This window comes from Vollenhovia emeryi, unplaced genomic scaffold (genome assembly GCF_000949405.1).
Source record: "Vollenhovia emeryi isolate VEMERY1.0 unplaced genomic scaffold, V.emery_V1.0 DF939135.1, whole genome shotgun sequence".
NCBI lineage: Eukaryota > Metazoa > Arthropoda > Insecta > Hymenoptera > Formicidae > Vollenhovia > Vollenhovia emeryi.
The window spans coordinates 2,629,975-2,651,010 of NW_011967231.1; the positions used below are offsets into that span (position 1 = coordinate 2,629,975).

The 21,036-nt window shown below is 44.6% G+C and overlaps 5 protein-coding genes across 10 annotated transcripts in view; 4 read left to right on the forward strand and 1 right to left on the reverse strand.

The window, feature by feature from the left end:
- Positions 1–1,071: 1,071 nt before the first annotated feature.
- LOC105567744 (heparan sulfate glucosamine 3-O-sulfotransferase 6) lies at positions 1,072–8,775 on the forward strand. Of its 2 annotated transcripts, XR_001009386.1 has the most exons (5): positions 1,072–1,252; positions 3,429–4,000; positions 4,442–4,932; positions 4,997–5,278; positions 5,943–6,007. XR_001009386.1 is itself a non-coding variant. In XM_012022852.1 (4 exons), exons 2-4 carry the CDS (start codon positions 3,540–3,542, stop codon positions 6,065–6,067), a joined length of 1,077 nt encoding a protein of 358 aa, XP_011878242.1. In that variant the 5' UTR covers positions 1,072–1,252; positions 3,429–3,539; the 3' UTR covers positions 6,068–8,775. The 2 variants fall into 2 exon arrangements, 1 of the variants encoding a protein (XP_011878242.1); XM_012022852.1 differs by lacking the exon at positions 4,997–5,278 and having other exon boundaries at positions 5,943–8,775.
- A 220-nt stretch (positions 8,776–8,995) lies between these two features.
- LOC105567746 (FGGY carbohydrate kinase domain-containing protein) lies at positions 8,996–13,311 on the reverse strand. 2 transcript variants are annotated; one of them, XM_012022858.1, is made up of 11 exons: positions 12,810–13,311; positions 12,410–12,748; positions 12,223–12,334; positions 11,906–12,143; positions 11,704–11,831; positions 11,210–11,392; positions 10,923–11,130; positions 10,715–10,865; positions 10,564–10,638; positions 10,025–10,299; positions 8,996–9,833 (listed from the first exon to the last, which is right to left on the reverse strand). In XM_012022858.1, exons 2-11 carry the CDS (start codon positions 12,584–12,586, stop codon positions 9,749–9,751), a joined length of 1,632 nt encoding a protein of 543 aa, XP_011878248.1. In that variant the 5' UTR covers positions 12,587–12,748; positions 12,810–13,311; the 3' UTR covers positions 8,996–9,748. The 2 variants fall into 2 exon arrangements, with proteins under 2 accessions (XP_011878248.1, XP_011878247.1); XM_012022857.1 differs by having other exon boundaries at positions 12,410–13,311.
- LOC105567764 lies at positions 13,312–14,470 on the forward strand. Its single transcript, XM_012022878.1, has 3 exons — positions 13,312–13,331; positions 13,847–13,995; positions 14,103–14,470. Exons 1-3 carry the CDS (start codon positions 13,312–13,314, stop codon positions 14,468–14,470), a joined length of 537 nt encoding a protein of 178 aa, XP_011878268.1.
- On the forward strand, positions 14,406–16,761 carry LOC105567745. 3 transcript variants are annotated; one of them, XM_012022856.1, is made up of 7 exons: positions 14,406–14,486; positions 15,246–15,279; positions 15,350–15,383; positions 15,467–15,655; positions 15,807–15,995; positions 16,113–16,301; positions 16,404–16,761. In XM_012022856.1, the coding sequence occupies exons 2-7, from the start codon at positions 15,249–15,251 to the stop codon at positions 16,669–16,671; spliced, it is 900 nt and encodes a 299-aa protein (XP_011878246.1). In that variant the 5' UTR covers positions 14,406–14,486; positions 15,246–15,248; the 3' UTR covers positions 16,672–16,761. The 3 variants fall into 3 exon arrangements, with proteins under 3 accessions (XP_011878246.1, XP_011878245.1, XP_011878244.1); XM_012022855.1 differs by lacking the exon at positions 14,406–14,486 and having other exon boundaries at positions 14,510–15,279; XM_012022854.1 differs by lacking the exons at positions 14,406–14,486; positions 15,350–15,383 and having other exon boundaries at positions 14,511–15,279.
- A 772-nt stretch (positions 16,762–17,533) lies between these two features.
- LOC105567749 overlaps positions 17,534–21,036 on the forward strand; it is a 21,343-nt gene continuing 17,840 nt past the window's right edge. For both annotated transcript variants that reach the window (XM_012022863.1, XM_012022862.1), the window contains exon 1: positions 17,534–18,079. In XM_012022863.1, coding sequence (XP_011878253.1) covers positions 17,894–18,079 — 186 coding nt within the window. In that variant the 5' untranslated portion in view covers positions 17,534–17,893. The remainder of the gene's footprint in view (positions 18,080–21,036) is intronic.

Below are 21,036 nucleotides of genomic sequence, written 5' to 3' on the forward strand. Positions count from 1 at the left end.
AACCTGCTGTCTCATAATAGAGGACTTTCCTCCGTACATAATATATCAATATATAATTAATATATAATGCGTATAATAGCGCACGAATTCTTGTCGTCGTTTTCGGTCTCCTACGCGAAGGGATGCAATTATATCGAAAGCAATCTTCGCAAGATCGGTAACGCATATTTTTCTTGCAAAAAGGAGCGCGAGGGAGAAGACAACGGACTCGGATAAGAACCGCGCCAGAATAATTGGATTAACGTGCAGATATTTTTCACGATTTTCGCGCGGCGGAAAGTTCAGCGATAAATTTACAATTACGGTTTAATTTTAGAGATTGCCAGCGAACCGTCATCCGCTCGTCGGATTACCAGACCTGATCACCTTTCATTCGGCACGTGAAAATTGTATGAAACTGCGTAGCTTTGGTATTCAATGATCTAAAAAGAGAGTTGTTATCCGAAATCGCCCTCCTCCTCCCCACCCCATACGCGACCGCCACCCCTTACACGCGCGCGGTATAACCAGCTGCTGTGTCTCCCGATACAACAATTAATGATGTATACGCGATGACAGGGCGAATCGGTCCAGAGCGAAGGTCGCCCTCGCGCTCTCATTAGCCTGATTGTTCATCGACAGATATATCTTATCCCTACACGCCGCATTATATAGGGCGATGGTCTCCCTTCTCCCAGCCGGCCGGGCGTTATCGATTGTTACGAACACCGTCGCCAGAACCGTAGCCGAGAATCGCGGCGCCTACAGCGAATTATTTTCAACGCTCCTGTTTCAATGGGAGACGACTTAAAAAAAGAGAGAGCGAGAGGGAGAGATCTCGCATTGCCATAATTATTAAAAAAAGGAGGAAGGAGCCGGAAATCCCCCCGCGGTCGAATTTGGCGAACGGCCAATGTAAAGGACGGGGGCGCGAATGATCACGGCCGAGCTACGCGTTTCTCCCTCAGCTTCCTCTCGTCTACGCGGGACAAGGATATCTCGCGTGTGCGGCACAACGCCGCGATCGACGGGCCGTCGATCGCGGCGAGCACGCATGACGACGGAAGTGGCGCCGGACCAGGGACCGTGGACCAGTTACGGGTCTGCCCCGTGCCGTTTGATAACGCGCTAAATGTGCACTTTCCGCGCGCGGGGCCGTGTGCCCGCATCCGCAACCCTCCGCCGGCTGCGCCAGTCGCACGTTGGCCGATGACGGACGCGCACGGGGTGAAAGCGAACGCGTCTCCGACCGGCGGCACACGCTACCTGCGGGGTAAGTGCCCACGCAACCCCGAGCCCCTCGGTCTCGATCTCGGGGCCGTTCGTCCGGACGGGGCGACCGGACCTCCCCCGGGAGACGTCTCGACCCTCCGGAGGTATCGGGGCAAACGTCCTTGCTTCTTTTTTTTTTTACACTCAAAATTACCTGCCGCGCGCGCACGGTACGATTTACCTGCTGCTTTCGCGAGTCGGGCGAAATCGGACGGATCGGCTTTGCGTCTTATTTTGCCCTTCGGGACGGTGGGACGCGAGGACAGAGCTTGACTTCACGCGGGGCAATTTTGCGTTTTATGGAAATTGAGTGTGCGTCTCTACCGCGGGAACGGAAGCGAATTTGTTACGTGTCCGCTTTACGGAGCTTTTTTCTTTTACATGCAGACTGAGATTATGTAAATTTTGAGAAATGCACTTTTGTCCGAGAGTCTTCGAGGTCCTTGGCTGTCCCGACGGGCATTTCGGAATTTTAAGGATTGTAAGAACATCCCGAGTCTTGTTCTGTGCGTCTGTTTGTTATCTCCGTATCGCGAAATTACATTTTATACAGTTTGATTTAGTTGCGAATAAGAAGACACGCGCGCGCGATTTATCAAAGTCTCCGCTCCCTTACGGAAAAGTAAGGAAATAATTGCCGGAAAATTACTGTATATCAGTAATTGAATCATTACGAATTACTGAGGCACAGTAATTTTCAAGTAATTACTTCGTTGCTTTTCCGTAAGGGCGCACTTCTTCGCCGATCTTCAATTATGCGTAATTAAGAAGTTGTAATAATTAACTAAACTGTCGCTCGATTGAAGCTCACGTTTTTCTCATTATCCTCCCAGATAGCACGGAGGCTCGAGAAGACTTTTCGAATCATGCAATGAATATTCCTTTTCAATTCCGTTCCATTTCTAAAAACGTGAATAAGAGAATTCACTTTTACGCCCCCAATTCTCAACCCTTTTTTTCGCAAGGGAATTCCGTATAAGAATTTGCGAGAAGGAAAGGAATCCTCGTGAGTTCACGTCGAACAGATTTTTGCGCGGCAATTCATAAGGAATGTTACAAAGTTAACGCGTTTTTAAATTTACAACGATCACCCGCGTTATCTGGGTTGTTCCCTTTGCGCGGGGAGACGACGAGTTTCTCCCAACTCGGTTTCTATTAAAATTTAAAAACGCAGAGGGACCGGTGCACCCCGGTCCTTCGGTTGTCGCGGATGCTATCGCATTCGATTTTTCACCCGCTGCCGGATACACCAGTTGCATTTCCGCGCATAATTCACGAACGAGGATTATTTCTGTCTGATCGCGCGGCATTGCACGTACAGGGGTACAAGGGATCACAAGTATTTTCGAGTACCGACCTGATTCGTCACCTAGATTGGTGACGAAGGGTGGACTGTCAATCCTACATTGACGATAGTGAGTCAAATGCGTGGAGGGAGAGACTTTAGTCAAATGGATTATACTTAGGTAGCGGCCTAGTGACGTCAGTCAAGAAAGGAAGAATTTTAATAATTATGTAACGACCTTCCCAGTCAGAAATGACTCGAAAACCGACGTCGAGACAATATCGAATCGATGCATTTTTGGTTCCATTTTCGACTTGGCTCGACGTCGGTTTTCGAGTCATTTCTGACTGGGTTACTGGCAGTTCTTTGTTATAATAAAACGCGACGTTTCGGCCGGCGATACTGGTCCTCTTCAGGTAACAAACTTACAAGAGTGCCTACCCTTACGGAACAAACACTCAAGCTTTGAGTGTTAGCACTCGATTGTCCGAATTTACTCTCGAATGTGGGTGTAAAGATTTAAATCTGGGTGTTCACTTACAATGTGTCTAGTCAACGTTAGAAAACAGAATAATTACTATTATCGTTGACGACTAGACACACTGTACAACTATTCACTAACAGAGACAGCGATCTTTCTAACGTCTGTAGTCTATTCCTCGAAGACAGATCGGGATCCGGAGTTTTTGCTTCCCTCTCGCTTGACGATCGAGGGGCTGGATCGATTCATCGATCCTTCGTCACGAACCTCAAGCACGCGTACCAATATATTTTCGAGTCCTGCGTGGGGATCCTCAGGGGATGAGACCTGACCAAGGCCGAACCCGAACCGTAATACGTAATATTTCATTTTACCGGAGGAGATCTTCCAAGATATCGGGGTATCTTTCAGACGGCATCGGTGCGAGCGTGCCGGCGTCGATGAGGAGGACGGCGGACACCGCGGCGGTATAATGGCACCCAGGAAGCCGACCAAGTACGACGACTCGTAAAACCCGCCAAGATGGAATTGCGCAAGGGCTCCTGGAAGATCGCGATCCTCGTGTGCGCCCTGGTCATCTACCTGTGGATGCTCTTCGTCGATCACTCGCACATGCTGGCCGACATGTCGCAGAGGATCACGCTGCAGCGAGCGCGGATCTCCGCGCGGAACGTCCTGTACCAAGGTCCGGATCGACCGAGGATCGAGGAGGCGCTTGCGGACGGCCGGACGGATCCGAAGAAGCCGCAGCCGCCCTCGCCACGGAACGCGAGCGGCGCGCCCGAGAGAGGCGCATCGGATTATCAGACGCTCAAGCAGCAAGTGCCAAGCCGGCAATTGCCGACCGCCCTGATAATCGGCGTGAAGAAAGGCGGGACGAGGGCACTTTTGGAGTTCCTGCGGCTGCACCCCGCGATACGCGCCGCCGGCTCCGAGGTTCATTTCTTCGATCATCACTACGTCAAGGGGTTCCGTTGGTACAGGTGCGTGCGACAAGTCGCTCGACTATCGAGGCACAATAATTTGCACTAATCCACCTGAAGCCTCGGTATTACCGAACTCCGTGGTATAAGTTCTTCGATCTTGTTCTCGCGAAAATTATTCTACACGCGGGTAATAACTTCCAAGTAACAACTTCTTCGAGTAAGGATAGCTTCGTTGAAACGAACGTTAACTTAGAAATTGCTAATTTCTTTGATAAGTAATTAATTGAGCGATTTAATTTTTTTTCTCTCTGAAATTTTTGGGGCGAAAATACTGCCGTGGTGGTGAAATTTTCACTTTATTGGAGCAAATATTTATTCTGTGTTGGAGTAAATATTTACTGAAATAGGGTGAATATTTCACTCCACGGCAGTGTTTTCACTCCAAGGACTTTAGAGAGTTAATATAGCGTATTATAAAATACGACGGTGTGTAATTAGGCGCAGGATGCCCCCGACTCTGGTCGGCCAGATCACCATGGAGAAGACGCCGTCGTATTTCGTGACGAGCGAGGTGCCGAAGAGGGTGAAGCACATGGACCCGGGGATGAAGCTGATCGTCGTGGTGAGGGACCCGGTGACCCGGGCGATCTCCGATTACACGCAGGTGAAGAGCAAGCGTCGCAAGATGCCGCGCTTCGAGGACCTGGCCTTCCTGAACGGATCGCGAATCGTGGACACCTCCTGGATGCCGCTGAAGATCGGGGTGTACGTGCGGCATCTGGAGCGGTGGCTGCAGTACTTCCCGCTGTCGCAGTTCTTATTCGTGTCCGGCGAGCGTCTGATCGCCGACCCGGTGATGGAGATCACCCGGGTGCAGGACTTCCTGGGCCTGAAGCGGGTGATATGCGAAAAGCACTTCTACTTTAACGCCACTAAGGGCTTCCCCTGCTTGCTCAAGTCCGAGGACCGCGCGACGCCGCACTGTCTCGGTAGGACAATCAGAGAAATGAATTTCTACCACGCAATTGTTTGTCATGAAAAATTCATTTTCAGAAAATTTATACAAGTGGAACGCGGTTCGCAGATTTCAGAGCGGTCTCCCTTCGATTTTGAACGGAGCAATCCAGATAGCACGGAGAATACGACAGGAATTTTCTTTGAATTACCGAATGACGAGATGAATTCTCTCCCCATCTCATTTCTGTTCTAAAAACATTCTTAAAGGTTGATGAGAACTCGCTTTTATGTCAGCAATTCCGAGCTGATTTTTTAATACGAAAGGGATTCTTTGTATTCGGAACACCTTTAATTTTTATCTCCATAAGAAGTCGAAAGGTATATTTCTATAGGGAATCTTTTACAAACTTAATTCCTGCTCGTTATAGAAGGTGCAGACTCCAACGCTGGCGAGTTTCGACGGTCAAGTCGCGTGTCTTTTGTAGTTTAGACATATATTAAAATTAATACTTTTTATATTGCGCTATTTGAGAACACTTCTTCAAAAAAAGGCATTTCTTTCTATCGGTCTTTCTGATTCTTTTACAGTTTGAAATTTTTCAAACTTTTTATGAAATGTATTTTTTTATCCACTTCCCTGTCGGAAATAATTCTACAAAATTCTACAAAAAGAATAAAGTTTTGTACTAATTTTTACAAAATTGTACATTTTTATGAAATACTACTTGCAATAATTTTTTTATTTGAAAGCATTGTAATTTGTGGTACTATTTCGTAAACATTTTTGCAAAAAAATTAATGTTTCAGCAAAGATATCAAATTTTCTACAAATTTCTATTTCAAGTCAATTTTTTTGTAGTTATTTATAGAAATTTTTCCGCTAGGGTTGGTTGCGCAAAATATTAACCCAGCGAGAAATGACTCGTCGATTGCGCAACCAACCCTAGTTGAATCAACATCGTTTCGATATCGATAGACAAATCATTTCTAACTGGGAAAGAATCGTATACGTTTGATATTAATTCGTTATATCTTTTTATAGGTAAGAACAAAGGTCGCAGTCATCCCTACATCAATCCTATGGCTGTGCAGCGTCTTCGAGATTTCTATCGGCCGTTCAATCAGCGATTTTATCAATTGGCGGGTATGGATTTCGGCTGGTACTAAAATCCACGCGTATTACATACATACATATCGTAAGCAGGAAAACGGAACGGAGTCAATTCTCGTTGTGTATCAAGTACCTATTGGTACTTATCGAATACGATATCTAGTTACGCCTGAATATCTGTAATCTGATAGGAACATATGTACATTACAGTCATATCGGAACGCGCCGTTAGTCCATAGCGTTTGAACGAAACTTTTCCGAAATCTTGCTTCCGATGATGTAGCCTTCAGAGTTTCGTCAGGTTTTAATCTTGTCAAATTTAATTGCGAGAGAATATGCATATCTTTTCTAACTTTTTGTTATCACTAATGTAATGTAAATAATTTAAAGGAATTCCATATATATAAAACTTTTTGAAGTCTTGCTTTCGATAACGCAGTCATCAGTTTCATCTTTTCAAATTAAATTGCAAGCAAACATCCGATACAGCACAGGAGCTTGCAGCAACATAATTCCGTTAATAAAAGAAAAATTTGAAGATTATACATCTCCGTTGTTAAACGAAAAACTTGAAAAGTATACATTTTAACATCGACACCGTACAATAAACGTAACTGAGGTAATGGTTAATCGAGACACAATCGTCCGAAAATAATCATATGTATTTTCATTTATAAATTCCGTATAAACTAGTATTAATAGATAAATACTACTTAAAGCATTCGATTTAATATTTCAAGTATTATTTCGCGTTTTCAACCTAGATACAGCCAACAAATTATATATATTTTCATTTATAAATTTCGTATAAACCAGTAGTATTAATAGATCACCGATAAACGTTAGTTAAAGCACTTAATATTTCATCTATTATTTCGCGTTTTCAACCTAGAAACAGCCAACAGATTATACTCGAAGCGACGAGAGATTCAATGCGACGATACGAAATGTGTCCGAATACGGGCATTGTTTGAACATCTTTTCTAACATATCTTTTTATCGTATTGATTTAATATAGCGTTATAATAAAATTAATTTATTAGAGCTCCGTATATAATAGAAACCATTGTGTTCCATTTGTTATTTGTAACATAGATTATTTAGATTTGTAGTTTAGTGTATATTAGATTACCACTGTAAAATTAATAGAAAGGAACGATATCTCTTAGAATTATGAGGAGTACAGTTGCCGTCCGGAAGTCTTTACGAAAAGAAACCGCGACATATCTACAATTATATCCTATAATTATATATAATTATTATAACGAAGCTATTACAATAATGAAATTATATCTCAGAATCATTTTGAAGATATACTTCTATACGAAATAAAAGGAATATAAATTCACTATGAATATATACATTAATGATACGTGCGAAAATAAACGGGAGCTATAGTTTCTTTAGACTTTAGAACAACGTTAGTTCTGCTGAATAAGACGAATTTAGTTTAACACATCGTAATTAGCTGACCTGAATGCCAATATTAGAATGCATTACCGGATCTTCACTCTTGGGAGATTTCTTTTTAATTCTGTAGAAATGACAGATATTAGCGCAATCTCAATGCATCGCTTTGTAAATCGGTGAACTCATGTACAATGTAACAGCGATTATTGTAACAATTGTGCAACGAAGGGACGAGGCAATTAAAAAATTACTACCGGGCGAAAGTTTATAAGTGCTGACCGTATTATAAAAAAATTGTATCTTGAAAACTTTTGAAACAATTCATTTAACTGTATTATCAAAGTTTTAAGTAATTCACGTGTAATTATAACAAAATCTTCCATGTCGCAATACAAGTTGCACCAACTATATAATATTGTATACATGAAGTCGCGATCTTTAAGTAAAAAGAAAGAATTTATACATATTGTATCTGTAAATTATATATTTTAAAATGTTATATTCTACATTTAATTCGCATGCATACAATTTCTTTATTTTTTTGTATATTCGATACTCGATCTTACAATCTCTTCGCCCTCGTTAACAATCCAATTGTGCATTTGTCTTTAATGTAATATATAGTATGACAATGACGAATAAGTATAAATATAATATTAAAATTCGCTAGTTCCTAAGCATTAAAATCTAGTAAATGCAAATTAGCAAAGATACGGAGTATTTATGGAGCAGCTAGACAGGAGAGCTCTTATGTAATTAAGTCACGAGTCAGAGATTTAATTATGCAGGATATAACGTAAAATACGGGAACGGAAATAATGAGAACATTTCTTGAACAATTACATATCGGAGTCGGTTTTCCCAACGAAACATGGGCGTATTTTTAGCTCTGCAAGTGGTGAAATAAGCACACGCTTGTCGACTCCTGCGTTTCACGATATATTCTGCGTAAATCAGCGTTAATAATAAAATTAATCTAAGGAGAACAGTAAATTATGAGACAAATCCGAAAACGACGGAGTTAATTTTCGGGCATACGGAGAAAAGTTAGCGAGGTATACAAGTTTAGACAATTAGAGTGCAACGTATGTTAATACATTTTGTATGTAAGAAAGAGTAATAGTTAACTAATGTATTTACTCGACGACGATTGGAGGGCTATTTATCTAGTACGTAAGAACGAAAGTAGATAGCGTTTAGCGATACGATCCGTGCGAGTGACGAACGATGTAATAGTGAAGCACAGTGCTTTTGCTCAAATTGTACCACAGGAGGCTGTCAATACTAATATAAGTATTTCGTACATTGTTTTAAATATGTTTTGAATACAGGCTATTTGACAAATAGAGCAAAATATGTATTGTACATAAATGTTGCAGGATGTCCAAGAGTAACCGCGACTCACCCGACGGTAGATACTACATAGATTCGGATTTCTTTTTGTAGTCGATTATAAATAGCACGCAAACGCTATGTAGAAGCCGCTTGTCCCCAAGTCCCCGGTCCCTTTCCTTTGATGCTATTTATCTCGGCCATTGAATGATACCAATTTGCTTCAGAAATCATAACTCGTGTTGTTCTTTAAAGGAATTTATTAACAGAATATAATTTGTAGCGAGAAATATCTGTGCATACAATATAGAGTACATTGCAGATGGAGAACGTTGTACAGCAACGTGGCTGTATATGAATTAATATTATCAGTATATAAATTCCCACATATTTTTCTATCTTTGCATTACAAAATAGAGGTTCAAAATTAAAGGAGTATAAAAGTATCTAACAACAGGGGTGCTGTCTTTTTCAGATCACACGATGAGTTAGATCGATCGCAAAGGAACATTCATCGTCGCAAAGTACTGTTTGCTATATTAAATTTACTATGACATATCAGTACTTTAAATCCTTGGTGATTGCATTATAAAGGCGACATAGTAAATTGAAAACTATGCATATAAATATTGCTGTCATTAACATCATTAACGACACAGTAAGTATCTTCAATTGTTTTTACGCGTTGCATATTACAAGAGGAAATATATTTCTGCGGTATCGACATTCTCTTTTCAGCAAAATATTGTTTCTTTGCACAATGCCCGATCTGAATCTTTAATTTTCTCTAGTATTAAACCCATCTCTAATATTTATATTATTTGCATTCTTCGGAGATTCTCTCTGAATATTTATCGAATATATGCATATACATATATTAATATATATATTCGCAGATCGTTTATCTTCACATTCAGACTCCCGATTATAAAAATATTTACTAAATACAGTCTATTCTTAATCGGTTTAGGCTAAAGGAACGGAAGAACGGGAGGCTATAATTCTTCGCTCATTAATTTCCTGTATTCTTGTTGGTCTTGAACCATTTTCTTGAATACGAGATACTTCCGAAAGTGATATCTGAAATAGTTACAAGCAGATATATATATATATAAAATTAGATTATTATAAATCACAAATAACAATATAGAAATGTCTCCTTTTCTTTTTCTTAAAGTCAGTTTGTATTTCGTTAGAGCTTTAAGTAGAGACGCAATACTTTTTTTTAAACACTGTTCTCGTATTTTTGCACTTATTGATCTTGTATTTACTTGTAACACTCGCTCGTCGGTTTCACTATGTTCGCCGGCCCCGCCATTCTCTGGACAGTCTCGCGCATGGAATATTTTTTCGTGGCACACGCACCGAGAATCGCCGCGCCTACCAAAACCGATTCTCGTTCCACAGGACAGAGTACCGGTAGCGCTAACACGTCGGCTTGTATTTGGATGAACAGCGGATTCTGACTGAGTCCGCCGCAAACTAATATACTCTCTATATTGTGACCTGCCGCCGACAGAACTTCGATTATATGCTTCGTACCGTACTGAAAATTAACAACATGTTATGACGTCAGTCAAAAAAATGAATGCGTTGACAATAATCGTATCTGCTGATGCGTTAACAGTTAACTCTTATCACGAATAAGATCATTTTAATAATAAAATCATTTCAATATCTACTTTTTAGATTATATTACATATTAGTTAAAAAAATCGTTCATCTCCACTAGCGAAGACAACTATTTTAAGTAAAAATTTTCTATTACAACGTCTAATGAGTAAGAGTTAACTTTTAATTTGTGGCATACCGTTAGTGCCTGCACTGTTGCCAAGTATAATAACGCTAGATTCTCCTGATCCACAGACAAGGACAATCCGGATATCTAAGTTAAACAATAGCGTATGAAATTATATCCATGTTCAAGGCGTGTTCAATAAAAGATATTAATGTCTCAGTACCATTCCTTTCAGTGTTGGATCGGCAAGGGGCGAGCGATTACCGTGGAAATCCGGCCACACGTGTATGTCCTTCGTCAGATACGACACATTCTGCAGATTCTTCTGCTCGGCCATAACGTGCAACAGTTCGGACAAGTATTGTTGAATGTGCCTGAAACGAATTAACTTTCGTACACGTACGCTCGCAGTCCCGTTTCGATCAACTCACTTGTTGCCGCCTAAGGTCTTCAGGATACCCGGCGTCGCTGGGTGCGTGTCGATGACGTGATCGAGCAGCTTACCGGTTGCACTCTGACCTCCCTCGTTGAGCCAGAAACCGGGCACCATCGCGCTGTAGTACGGGCCCCAAACGCCATTCACGAATACCTTGCTCTCGTTGACTATCATGTGGCAAGTCGACGTGCCGCAAATCAGAGCTGGAAATTACAAATTTCCGCTGATTCTCTCTCCTTTCAGCCTAGCAACCCGGTACCGTCAATCTAGTGTCTCGCGCACCCAATCGATTGGAGAAATTCTGCGACACGTCCGGCACGTAGCAGCCGATCATGCCGAGCCCACCGGCGTGTGCGTCGATCAGCGAGGTCCCAACCGGCGTGCCTTTCAATAATCCCAATTCCGACGCGGCTTTCGTCGACAGTCCGGATTCAATCGCGTCACCCGGTACCCTTACATCGTTACCTTGACATTAATATTAGCTTCAATTAAGATAAAGACATCAGCCACGTAAAGTTCTCGTGTCACATATTCAAATTATACCGATGCTTCGTAACGTCGAAGCTGGCTGAATAGTTTACAATCCGAACCCCTACGCATCGTTGGAGGGAAAATTTATTGTCGTTAATGACAATTATTCTTCGTCACTGATGGAAAGCAGTTTCCTTTGTAAAGGTCTGTGCCCACGATGCTAAGTCCAAGTTGAACCAAGTTCCAGCATCGTGGACACAGGCCTCGAGGACTCGATTTTCGGTAAATCGAATACGACAACACACCTATTTTTCTCCAATTGTCCTTCTTCAGGTCCCGTAAATTGAGCTGCTCAAAGAAATCCTCGTCCCATCCGTTCCTACCGTTGGGATTGGCGCTATAGTTCCACTTACATACTAACGAACACAAGGATCTGAAAGCGAGAGATAGTAATGCGACCTCGCTGCCCCTGCTTTTCTGTGTATTAAAGGACTCGGGGATGTATACCGCGACTCCGACTCGGTGGCTTTCCACGTCAAAAAGTCGGGTAGGTCGAACAGCAGCGCCGTCGCGCTCCAGGAAGCGGGCAGATTCTTCTTCAGCCACAGCATCTTCGGCGTTTGCATCTCGAGAGAAACCTTGCCGCCCACGTACTGCAGTATATCGTGGCCGGTAGAGTTGACCAGGTCGGCTTCCTCGCGCGCTCTGTGATCCATCCACAGTATGACATTCTGCTTCTCCTGCCCTGAACAATTGTCACCGTCAATTTTCCGTGTCGCGGCGTATTCGAAACAGGAAATATCCGCCGGGTTATCTCTCTGTACCTGTGGGACTGACTGTTACCGGCGAGCCCGCCTCGTCCACCGCCACCAGCGAGCACGTAGCGTCGAATCCAATCCCCTTAACGTCCTCCGCGGAGATGTCGGCGACGACTGACTGCAAACAGGGGCAAAATGAGATCCCGGGTCCGCTCGGACTGGCGACACGCGCGCGGCCGCGAGCGTCTTATACCTTGACAACGTGGCACACGGCGCTCCAAATGTTATCGGAGGACTGCTCGTAGAAGTTGGGCGCCGGGTGGAATATCTCGAGCGGGCACGTGGCCACCTTCTTGATCCTGCCGCCGGAGGTGACGAGGGCCGCCCGGACGCTGCCCGTCCCCACGTCCACGCCCACGAAGAGGTCCATGTCCGCGTCGACAGCTGTGTGGGCCAGATCCGCGTCCGCGCAATCTCGCGCCGAGCAAAGTCGACTAGGCGCTACGCGTCGGGGGGCCCCAGGCACGGGCCGCGAGGAGGAAGCGGCCGTCGGCCAACCATACCGCGCGCGTTAATCATTGACACATAGTGCCTAAGATGACATGACCCTGAGATAACATTAATTGCGAAGGAGATACGGAGTGAATAGAGACCTCAAACAGTGTTGCGGCGTTATCAGCCGATGCCTCTCCGATCCGGGGCGGCGCACACGATCCGCTCGCTTCTACGCGGAACGTCGGCGCGGCCGCGAACAGTCTTCAGCGGGCAGTCGCTCGGTCGTGCTCGCCGTGTCGCGGGGGCCGTTTTCGCGCGCTCGGCGAAAGCCACCCTAGTCGACGCTCGCCGGCGTGGAGGTGCGTAAACACGTCGCTTCGTACCCCACGCACGTGTACGACGCACACGTGCGTGGCGTGGCGCCGCACGCACGTGGCAACCGTACCAAGCCGTGCGCTTGACACCGCGGCGCGACCTAACCTCACCTAACCTAACCTAACCCCCGTTCGACCGCGGCGCACGTGTCCCCGGACTCTCCGCCGTCTCCGGCCGCCGTTCCGCGTTCGTCGTCGTCCTCGTTTCGTCCCGGCGTTCCCGGCGAAGACGCCCGGACCCTCGGAATCCTCGGCGGCGCCGTTCGCCGCTGGAATAACCTAAAAGATGGTCCGCTTCAAAAACAGGTGAGTGGTGGCGAGAAATGTTCGCACTTCTCGTTTCTCTGAAGTCTGATCTACTTACCACGCGCTCTTTGCATCTAGAAACGTTCCGCTTTGTGGCGTGAATACGTTTAAAACAACATTTGCACAAGTTGCACGTTGCACAGTCGTACGTTGTCGGCGAAGTTTTTAGGCGTTTCGATCCGCTGATGCGAAAAGTAGAATGTCTCTAGACGCAGGTAGCACGTTGCACCAAAGCTCTCGGAAACATTTCAGAAACGGTGCGACATTGCAGCAATGTTTTCTGAAATGTTTCTGAAAGCTTCGGTGCTGTATGGGGCGTTCATCTTAAGCCCAATGTCCACGATGCTAGAACTTGGACCAAGTTCTAGCATCGTGGACATTGGCCTTAACAGCATTGGACCAACATTGGGCGAACGCCAGATTCACGTTGCTTCCCAATATTGCGTCAATATATTGTGCTGCTAGGCGAGAGACTTTCAGGATAGACCTTTCACCGTCCGTTACCGTCTGTTCAGATACATCGTCTTCACGATACAGCCGCACGACGGCGGGGACGACAAGCAGGCGGCGTGGAAGAACACGCACGTGTCCAACGCGATCAAACGGAAGGTGCAGCAGTTGTACGGCGACGTGGGCACCGCGGCGATAAGGGACGGCTTCGACGGTAATCTGGCGCTGGAAACGTTGTCACGTTTCAGTTAGATAAGCACACTTTATCTCCGTTTATCCGCTCTCTCTAGCCCGAGTACTAACAGTTGTCTTTTGTTGCAGCGAAATATTGCAACGCGCAAACGAAGATCGCGATAGTGAGGCTCAGGCACGGGCCTCACAAATTCGCGCTGCACGCTATTCCGCTGATAAACGACGTGGGCGAGCGACGGGTGAGGACGAGGATCCTCCACGTGGCAGCGACACTGAAACACTGTTTTCTCTTCGTCAGGGTAAGAGTACGACATTCGTCCGTCTCGTGCCCGCGTTTAGTTGACGAGGAAAGGTTCACTCTGCCTTCTTCTCCTCTTCAGAAATATCAGGAACAAACGCTGGAACAATTGTGGTCGAAACTACCGACGGAAGCAGAGAGGAGGCGGATGGAGGTCGCGCTAATGACCTTGACGCCCGCTACGAGGGACCTCACGTAACAATCGCCATTAGATAGTAATTAATTTCATTAAATTGTTGTTTTAAGTTTGCAAATAAAAGCGGAGTTTCCTAACAACTCGCGTGGACGCGCTATAACGTTTCGTCGCGACGGGTCCCTGACGTTTTTCGCACGCGACGAGATTAGGCGACAGTAAAGCCCTTTCTTCTTCCTTTTCTTTTGTTAACTTCTAATTCGATTGTCTGTGCATCAAAGGTATAGGAGTCGAATCTTTCAAAACGCTTCCAAATCAAGTCTTCATGTTCGAATTTGAATCAATTTTTGCTGGGCTCGTATATCGACTTGAAAATAAACCCACAAACTTGATCGTTTTAAAAATGACTTTATTATCACATACGAAATCGACTCGCCGATGATTCGGAGACGTCGAGTTATTCGAATTCGAGTCTCTTTGATTCGAAAACGAGTCGAATCGAACCTTGGGTGATTCGATTCGAGCAATAAAACGGGAACAGAATGTCAGAACAGTCCGTGTAACGTCTCGGCCCGAGATCTCGATTTTTGAATTCATTCGAGTTGGTGGGGAAATCAGGGGAAAAGCGTAGATGAGATGATGGGGACGTGGGGAGGTGGAATCGTGTGTGTGTGTGTGTGTGTGTGCCATTTTAACGCTGTACGTGGCGACGTGATTATAAGGAAGGACGTGAAAAATATATCTTCTATTTACTGTCGCAACAAGTATACTTGCGAGATATATTTTTGGTTACCGGATACATTTTTCATAATGGTTAGCATGTGTTGCATTTGTCGAATAGAACATGGAGCTGTGGAAAACGTTAGTCATCATGGGTAAGTATTTGTAAAGGTTGCTCGTGTTTATACGATTGAAACAATTACGTATTCAACATCCTTATTTCAGTAACAGCAATTGCACTGTACTTCTTTCTCTCATGGTACATATTGAAATAATAGTATTGGAGGTTATGTATTTTGATTACTTGTGTGTCAACGCGAGTGAATATTTTTGTATTTTCAGCCTACCGAAGAAAGAGGATTTAAAAATGAAATGGTACGCAAATATCGGGCGCAAAGTTGGTCGATGGAGCGCCGTTTGCAGTCAACATTTTCAAGAAGAAGATTTTCGTTACAAGATAATCGGCGGTGCCGTAAGGAGATTTTTAGTGCCTACAGCAATACCTTCTTTATTGCTTAACAAATCGGACGAGTATGCTGTTCTGAAATATTTTTCTTTGACAATGAATTTTTTTTAATAACATTTCAAGCAGTGAGAAATGTTAACATATGTGATTACCACTGCTTTAGCCTTGTTAATTAAAATAAACTTTAATACCGTTCTTGTGCATTATTTTTCACAGTGTGCAAGTTAAGACTGAACGAACAATTGAGGATGACGTTTCACAAGCTACTCCAAACATCGTTAATGACACTGCATTATTGAACAATTCATCAGAAATTAGTTTTGTAGATTGTAAGGAATACCAGAATATAAACAGTATAGTCAGTGACGAAGGCAGCAAAGCACCAACCTTGGAAAGGCAATATTAGTATGCATACTTTTGTATAATTAATATAAGTTGTAATATTAATATCATTTCTTACCAATATTTTATGAAATAATTAAAGTAAACTTTAATACTGTTCTTGTGCATTATTTTTCACAGCGTACAAGTTAAGGCTGAACAGACAAATGAGGATAACGTTTCACAAGCTACTCCAGACTTAAACATCTTTAATGATACTGCATTATTAGACGATTCGTCAGAAATTAGTTTTGAAGATTGTAAGGAATACCAGAATATAAACAATATAGGCAGTGACGAAGGCAGCAAAGCACCAATCAACATAGAAAGGCAATATTATTATGCACACTTTTGTATAATTAATATAAGTTGTAATATTAATATCATTTTTTACCAATATTTTATTTAATAAAATATTGTATTTATATGTAGGGTAGTACAGCAGCCCCTTACAGATGCAGAACGTTGGTGCAATGCTCGCTATATAGGAGATTTACAAAGAATTGATTTTACTTCCGATAAGAGTTGGATAATTGTACAAGACTTTTTGAAAAATATGAGAAGAAAGCAAAGAACTTCGAACCAAAAAATACACCGCTTAAATCGCAAAGTTAAATCGTTGAAAGCATTACTTAACCATTTCAAGCAGAATAGCAAACTTTCAAATAAAGCTGGCACTTCATTAGAAATAGGTAATTAGTTTCTCTTACTGTATTGACAAATCTGAATGTTATATGACGCAATTATGTTAGCGTAAAGATGAATAATAATTTACAATTTACAAACCTAATTTAATAGATCATTTAATTATGTAATTGTAACGCGTTACTTTTCAGAATTGTTAACTGTAACTAGTTACATTTCTAGCAAAAGAACTGTAACTGCAACTAGATACTTTAATAAAATAACTTTCCCAACTCTGGTTTTTAACAGAGTTGGGACAGTTACATTGATAAAAGTATCTCGTTACAGTTTCTTCGCTAAAAATGTAACTAATTACAGTTACAAGTTACCAATTCTGAAAAGTAACGCGTTACAGTTACTTAAAAAGTAACGAATCGTTACTCTGCAGTTACTTTCTAGCAATGAAAATAAAACTATCAAGTCTGCATTCGAATTGTAAAGCGTCGGTAAAGGCGTTTATGCGTAGATGCAAGGCCTGATGCAATCTGTGGAGGTTTAAAAAAATACACAAAGTAACTATTAAATTAGTTACTAGTCATCGAAAGAATGTAACCGATTGTGAGTTAAGTTACCGTTACAGACGAAGAGAAAGTAACGAAGTTAAGTTAGAGTTATCGAAAAAACTAAAGTAACTGTAACTGTAACTTCGTTACAAGTAACGAGTTGCTTCCCAGCCCTGCAACTTTTTAACCATTCAACTTTGCCGCGAGAGCCGAATTTTCGTATGCGTTTCTCCTCGGAATACGAGTTCAAGAATCGAGCCCGGAGTCCTCGATTCGAATCGAATCACCGAAGGTTCGACTCGAATTCGATGCACTCGGGGGGGGCCGAGATGCCGCGCGGACTATTCCGAGTCCCCGTTTTATTGACAAAAGATCTTTTCAGCCAATGCGAGTCCTTCGGAACCCAACTAGTGGCGCTTTTACTGACGAAAGAGAATCCGGAGCACGAGCCTCGTTATCCTCCGCGCCAGAGGAAAGGATACCGCCGCCGCCTGCCGCCAGTTGTCGCTGCCCGTCTCGCCGGACGGGAGGCCTCCCTTCTCGCCCGCCATCGCCGGTGGTGCGTCCATCCCGCCGTTATCCTGCTCGCCTGTGTTCGCCCTCGCGCGCTCGCTCGGATCAGTTCGTACGCTTTCGGGTCGTTCGCTGCATTCGCTGCGTGGATCCGTCGCGGACCCGAGGGGACTGACTTCGCGTACCCGTGGCCGGCGATCGAGACGAGACGAGGAGTCGCGGATGTTGACGGTCGCCCCCCCGCGATCGCCGCGTTTACGCCGGACGGTTTTAACGGACGCGGCGGGAACGAGCGGACCTGCCGCCGCGGCGTCGACCGCGTCTTCCGGTATCCTCGGACAACCGCCGTCGTCGTCGTCAACGTCCGGGACCGAAGGACCACCGTCGACACACCGGCGCGAGCTCCAGGTAAGCGAAATTCGTCGGCTCTGCCTATCGATCACGCTTGTTTGGACGCGCGCCGCAACACCTGCCCTCGGCGATTGGATCCACCCTCCCGCCGAGGCCTGCGATCCCTGCGGTAGGCGCTCGCCTAATGCGCCGTTTCTACTACTCCAATTCGATTTAGCTCACTTCTTGTCTCTTCCCGACTCCTGGAGCTGGAGGCAATAAATTGAACCGAGATCGGACCCAGCGGGGAACGATTCGTCGAAATGGCGTGTCGACGTCGACACCGTGAAATTGATGTCGACTCGACGAGTCGTTTCTCACTGGGAAGTTAATCGGCACTGGTGGAAACGGACACGGGCGAATCTCGAGCGTCGACGACAACAGGAAGTTTCCCACGAAACCGACGTCCGGCACGGATTACGACGCACGTCGGACGCGGAGGAGAATCGCGCGGTGTGTGTCTGCTCCGATTATATTTACATGATCCTTGACATTCGGCTCTTAATCGAACGGACGCTGCGCGCGTTGAGTGTCTGCGTCCAAAAATAGCCGTTCCTTGATGACACGGTGAATCCTTAACCGCGGTTATTGAGCGCCGAGTGTCCTGAGGGCACTTCTGTTTTTAGATACGAAAGGGGAGGGAAGTGAAAATAACCTTTCCACGTCCAGTGCGCGCCGCCGTGCACCTGTTTCCCGCATCTGTGATTGCGCGGGGCCGCGAGAGCATCGCATTCGTTTTTCTCGAGAATTCGTCGGGCCCACATGTCTCTGTTTTCTATTTTTTCCCCTTAAGCCCGTGTCAGACTGCAGACTCCCGACTCTGACTCGACTACCGACTCGGACTCCCGACTATGATTCAACGAATCAGAGGGGCGTCTAGTCCCGAGTGCTTTGCTGTGATTGGTTGAATCATATAGTCGGGAGTCGGAGTCAGGAGTCTGTAGTCTAATACGGGCTTTAGGGGAACATCTACCACATTTGTCCTACGACACACGTAAAGTCCGGTTTGCAATGTGCTCTTTGCGTTTAGAAACATTCTATTTTACGCTCTTCACGAGTTCACACTCGAAAAAAAGATTCCTGATCGAGCCCCAGGCTAATCTTCAAGAGGAAAAGCAGTTGGCCGAAGTCGCAAAATACGCAGCGGGAGACCCTTGAAAGATAAATGACACCCGACCCTTAACTGTGGAGGGGACTCTTAAGTACGAGAGGGAAAAAGTCAGATAAAAATAGCTGTTCTGCACTTTGCGCTTGTTGCTATATTTCCTTGCATTTTTCAGCGTTAACTGTGCGCCGGATTAAGTCCCGTTCGTTTTTTCCCGAGAGGAGAGCGATTGGTCAGCATTACGAGATATAAAAAGCAAAAAATGGCAGGAAAGATGCGTCTGAAACAGTAATCCTTGATATTGGACCCTTAAATTATAATTTGAATCGTGTGAAAGCCGCGACAAAAGACTTGCCATTGAATTTGGACGGTGAAAACCTGCTGTCTCGCATTAGAATCCTATCCTCAAACTAGAGGACTTTCCTCCACGTTCAAAAAATTTATGCAAGTGAGTAAATTGTATATTATACACCGAGGGGGAAACCGCTGATCAAAACATACACCAATGCCCAATCTAATGCCCCAAAAATGCCTAGTAATGCCGCAAATCTGTACACCACAATGCCCTCAGCGGTTTCGCCCTCGCTATACACTGTCCAATCGTAAAAACTTGTCGACAATTTTTCATATAAAATGGAATGTTTCTAGATGCAGTGAGCACGTTGTAGATTAGACTTAATTGGGCCAGTTTCATTTTTTTTAGACGAGAAAATCATGAAAAATTACACGTGCACGCCAGGAGTCCCGTAGACTCCAGGTCCGTCCAATTGAGAATCGATATGACGATTCAAGTGCCGCTCTTGTGTTTATGTCGCGAGGGTTGAGGGTCTCGTCGAGACGGGACGAACGTTCGGAGAAAGGATAACGGACGAGGTAATTGTCGGCGTGGCGATGCCCGTCCTGCAAGTCCGAGGAAAGTTTTCGTAAATCGCCAGGATCGATCTCGACTTTCTCTCGATTCCCAGAGCACGTGGCCGAGCAGATCGCTCGCAGATGTTCGCTCTCACAGATGCGCCTCCCGCGCTTTCCCTTTTTTTCTCTCTCTCTTTCTCTCTCTCTCTCTCCTCGCCTCGGAAAACGAGAGCTTTTTCTTCACAAAGGGAATGAAAGATCCGGGCCGCGGAAAGCGTTGCTTCGGGACACGGACGTGTTTACAGTTATGTCACGTGCCCGTCGCGACTCTGTTTACAGTGCGATAAAACGAATCGTTGAAATCGCACGGCATCGAGTCGCGAGAGGAGACGCGGAAGCGCGTGTTTATCCCGGCCGGCGGGATAAATTGAGGATAACAACTTAAATACGACCCAATCGCGTGTCGGTGCCTCGGAGGTGAGCAACGTTAAGCCACATTTTTGTGCAGAGACGAGATTTTTTATTTTTGGAATCTGCGCTCGTCAAGCCGATTCAACTTGTTAATTCTTCGTCTCTTTTTAGCAAAAAAAAAAATGCGACTTAATATTGTCTACCTCTGAGGCGCTGACATGAATCCGCAAATACGAGCAAATGTTATTATCACGACGTTCTTAGAATGAGAGAATGTGTTTCTTTCGTCGACGATTGTTTGCTTCCCTCATGTTTCTCTTCTAAACCTCTTTGACCGGCAATCGAGCTGTCGCGAACCCGTCATTTCTCGCTTCCGATTTGCGCAAAACTTTCAGGAGCGAAAGTGGACCGAGTCTATACAAATCCGATTTGCAAGTTGGAATTTGAAAACGACACCGTAGAATTGGCTTTACGAGAACAACTTTGACCGATCAACTCCAAGAGTCGCTATTTGTCTTATCACTTCTCGCTTCTGATCCGCGTAAAAATTTCAGGAGCGAAAGTGGACAAGTCCGATAGACGAGATGGAATTCGAAAACGACACCGT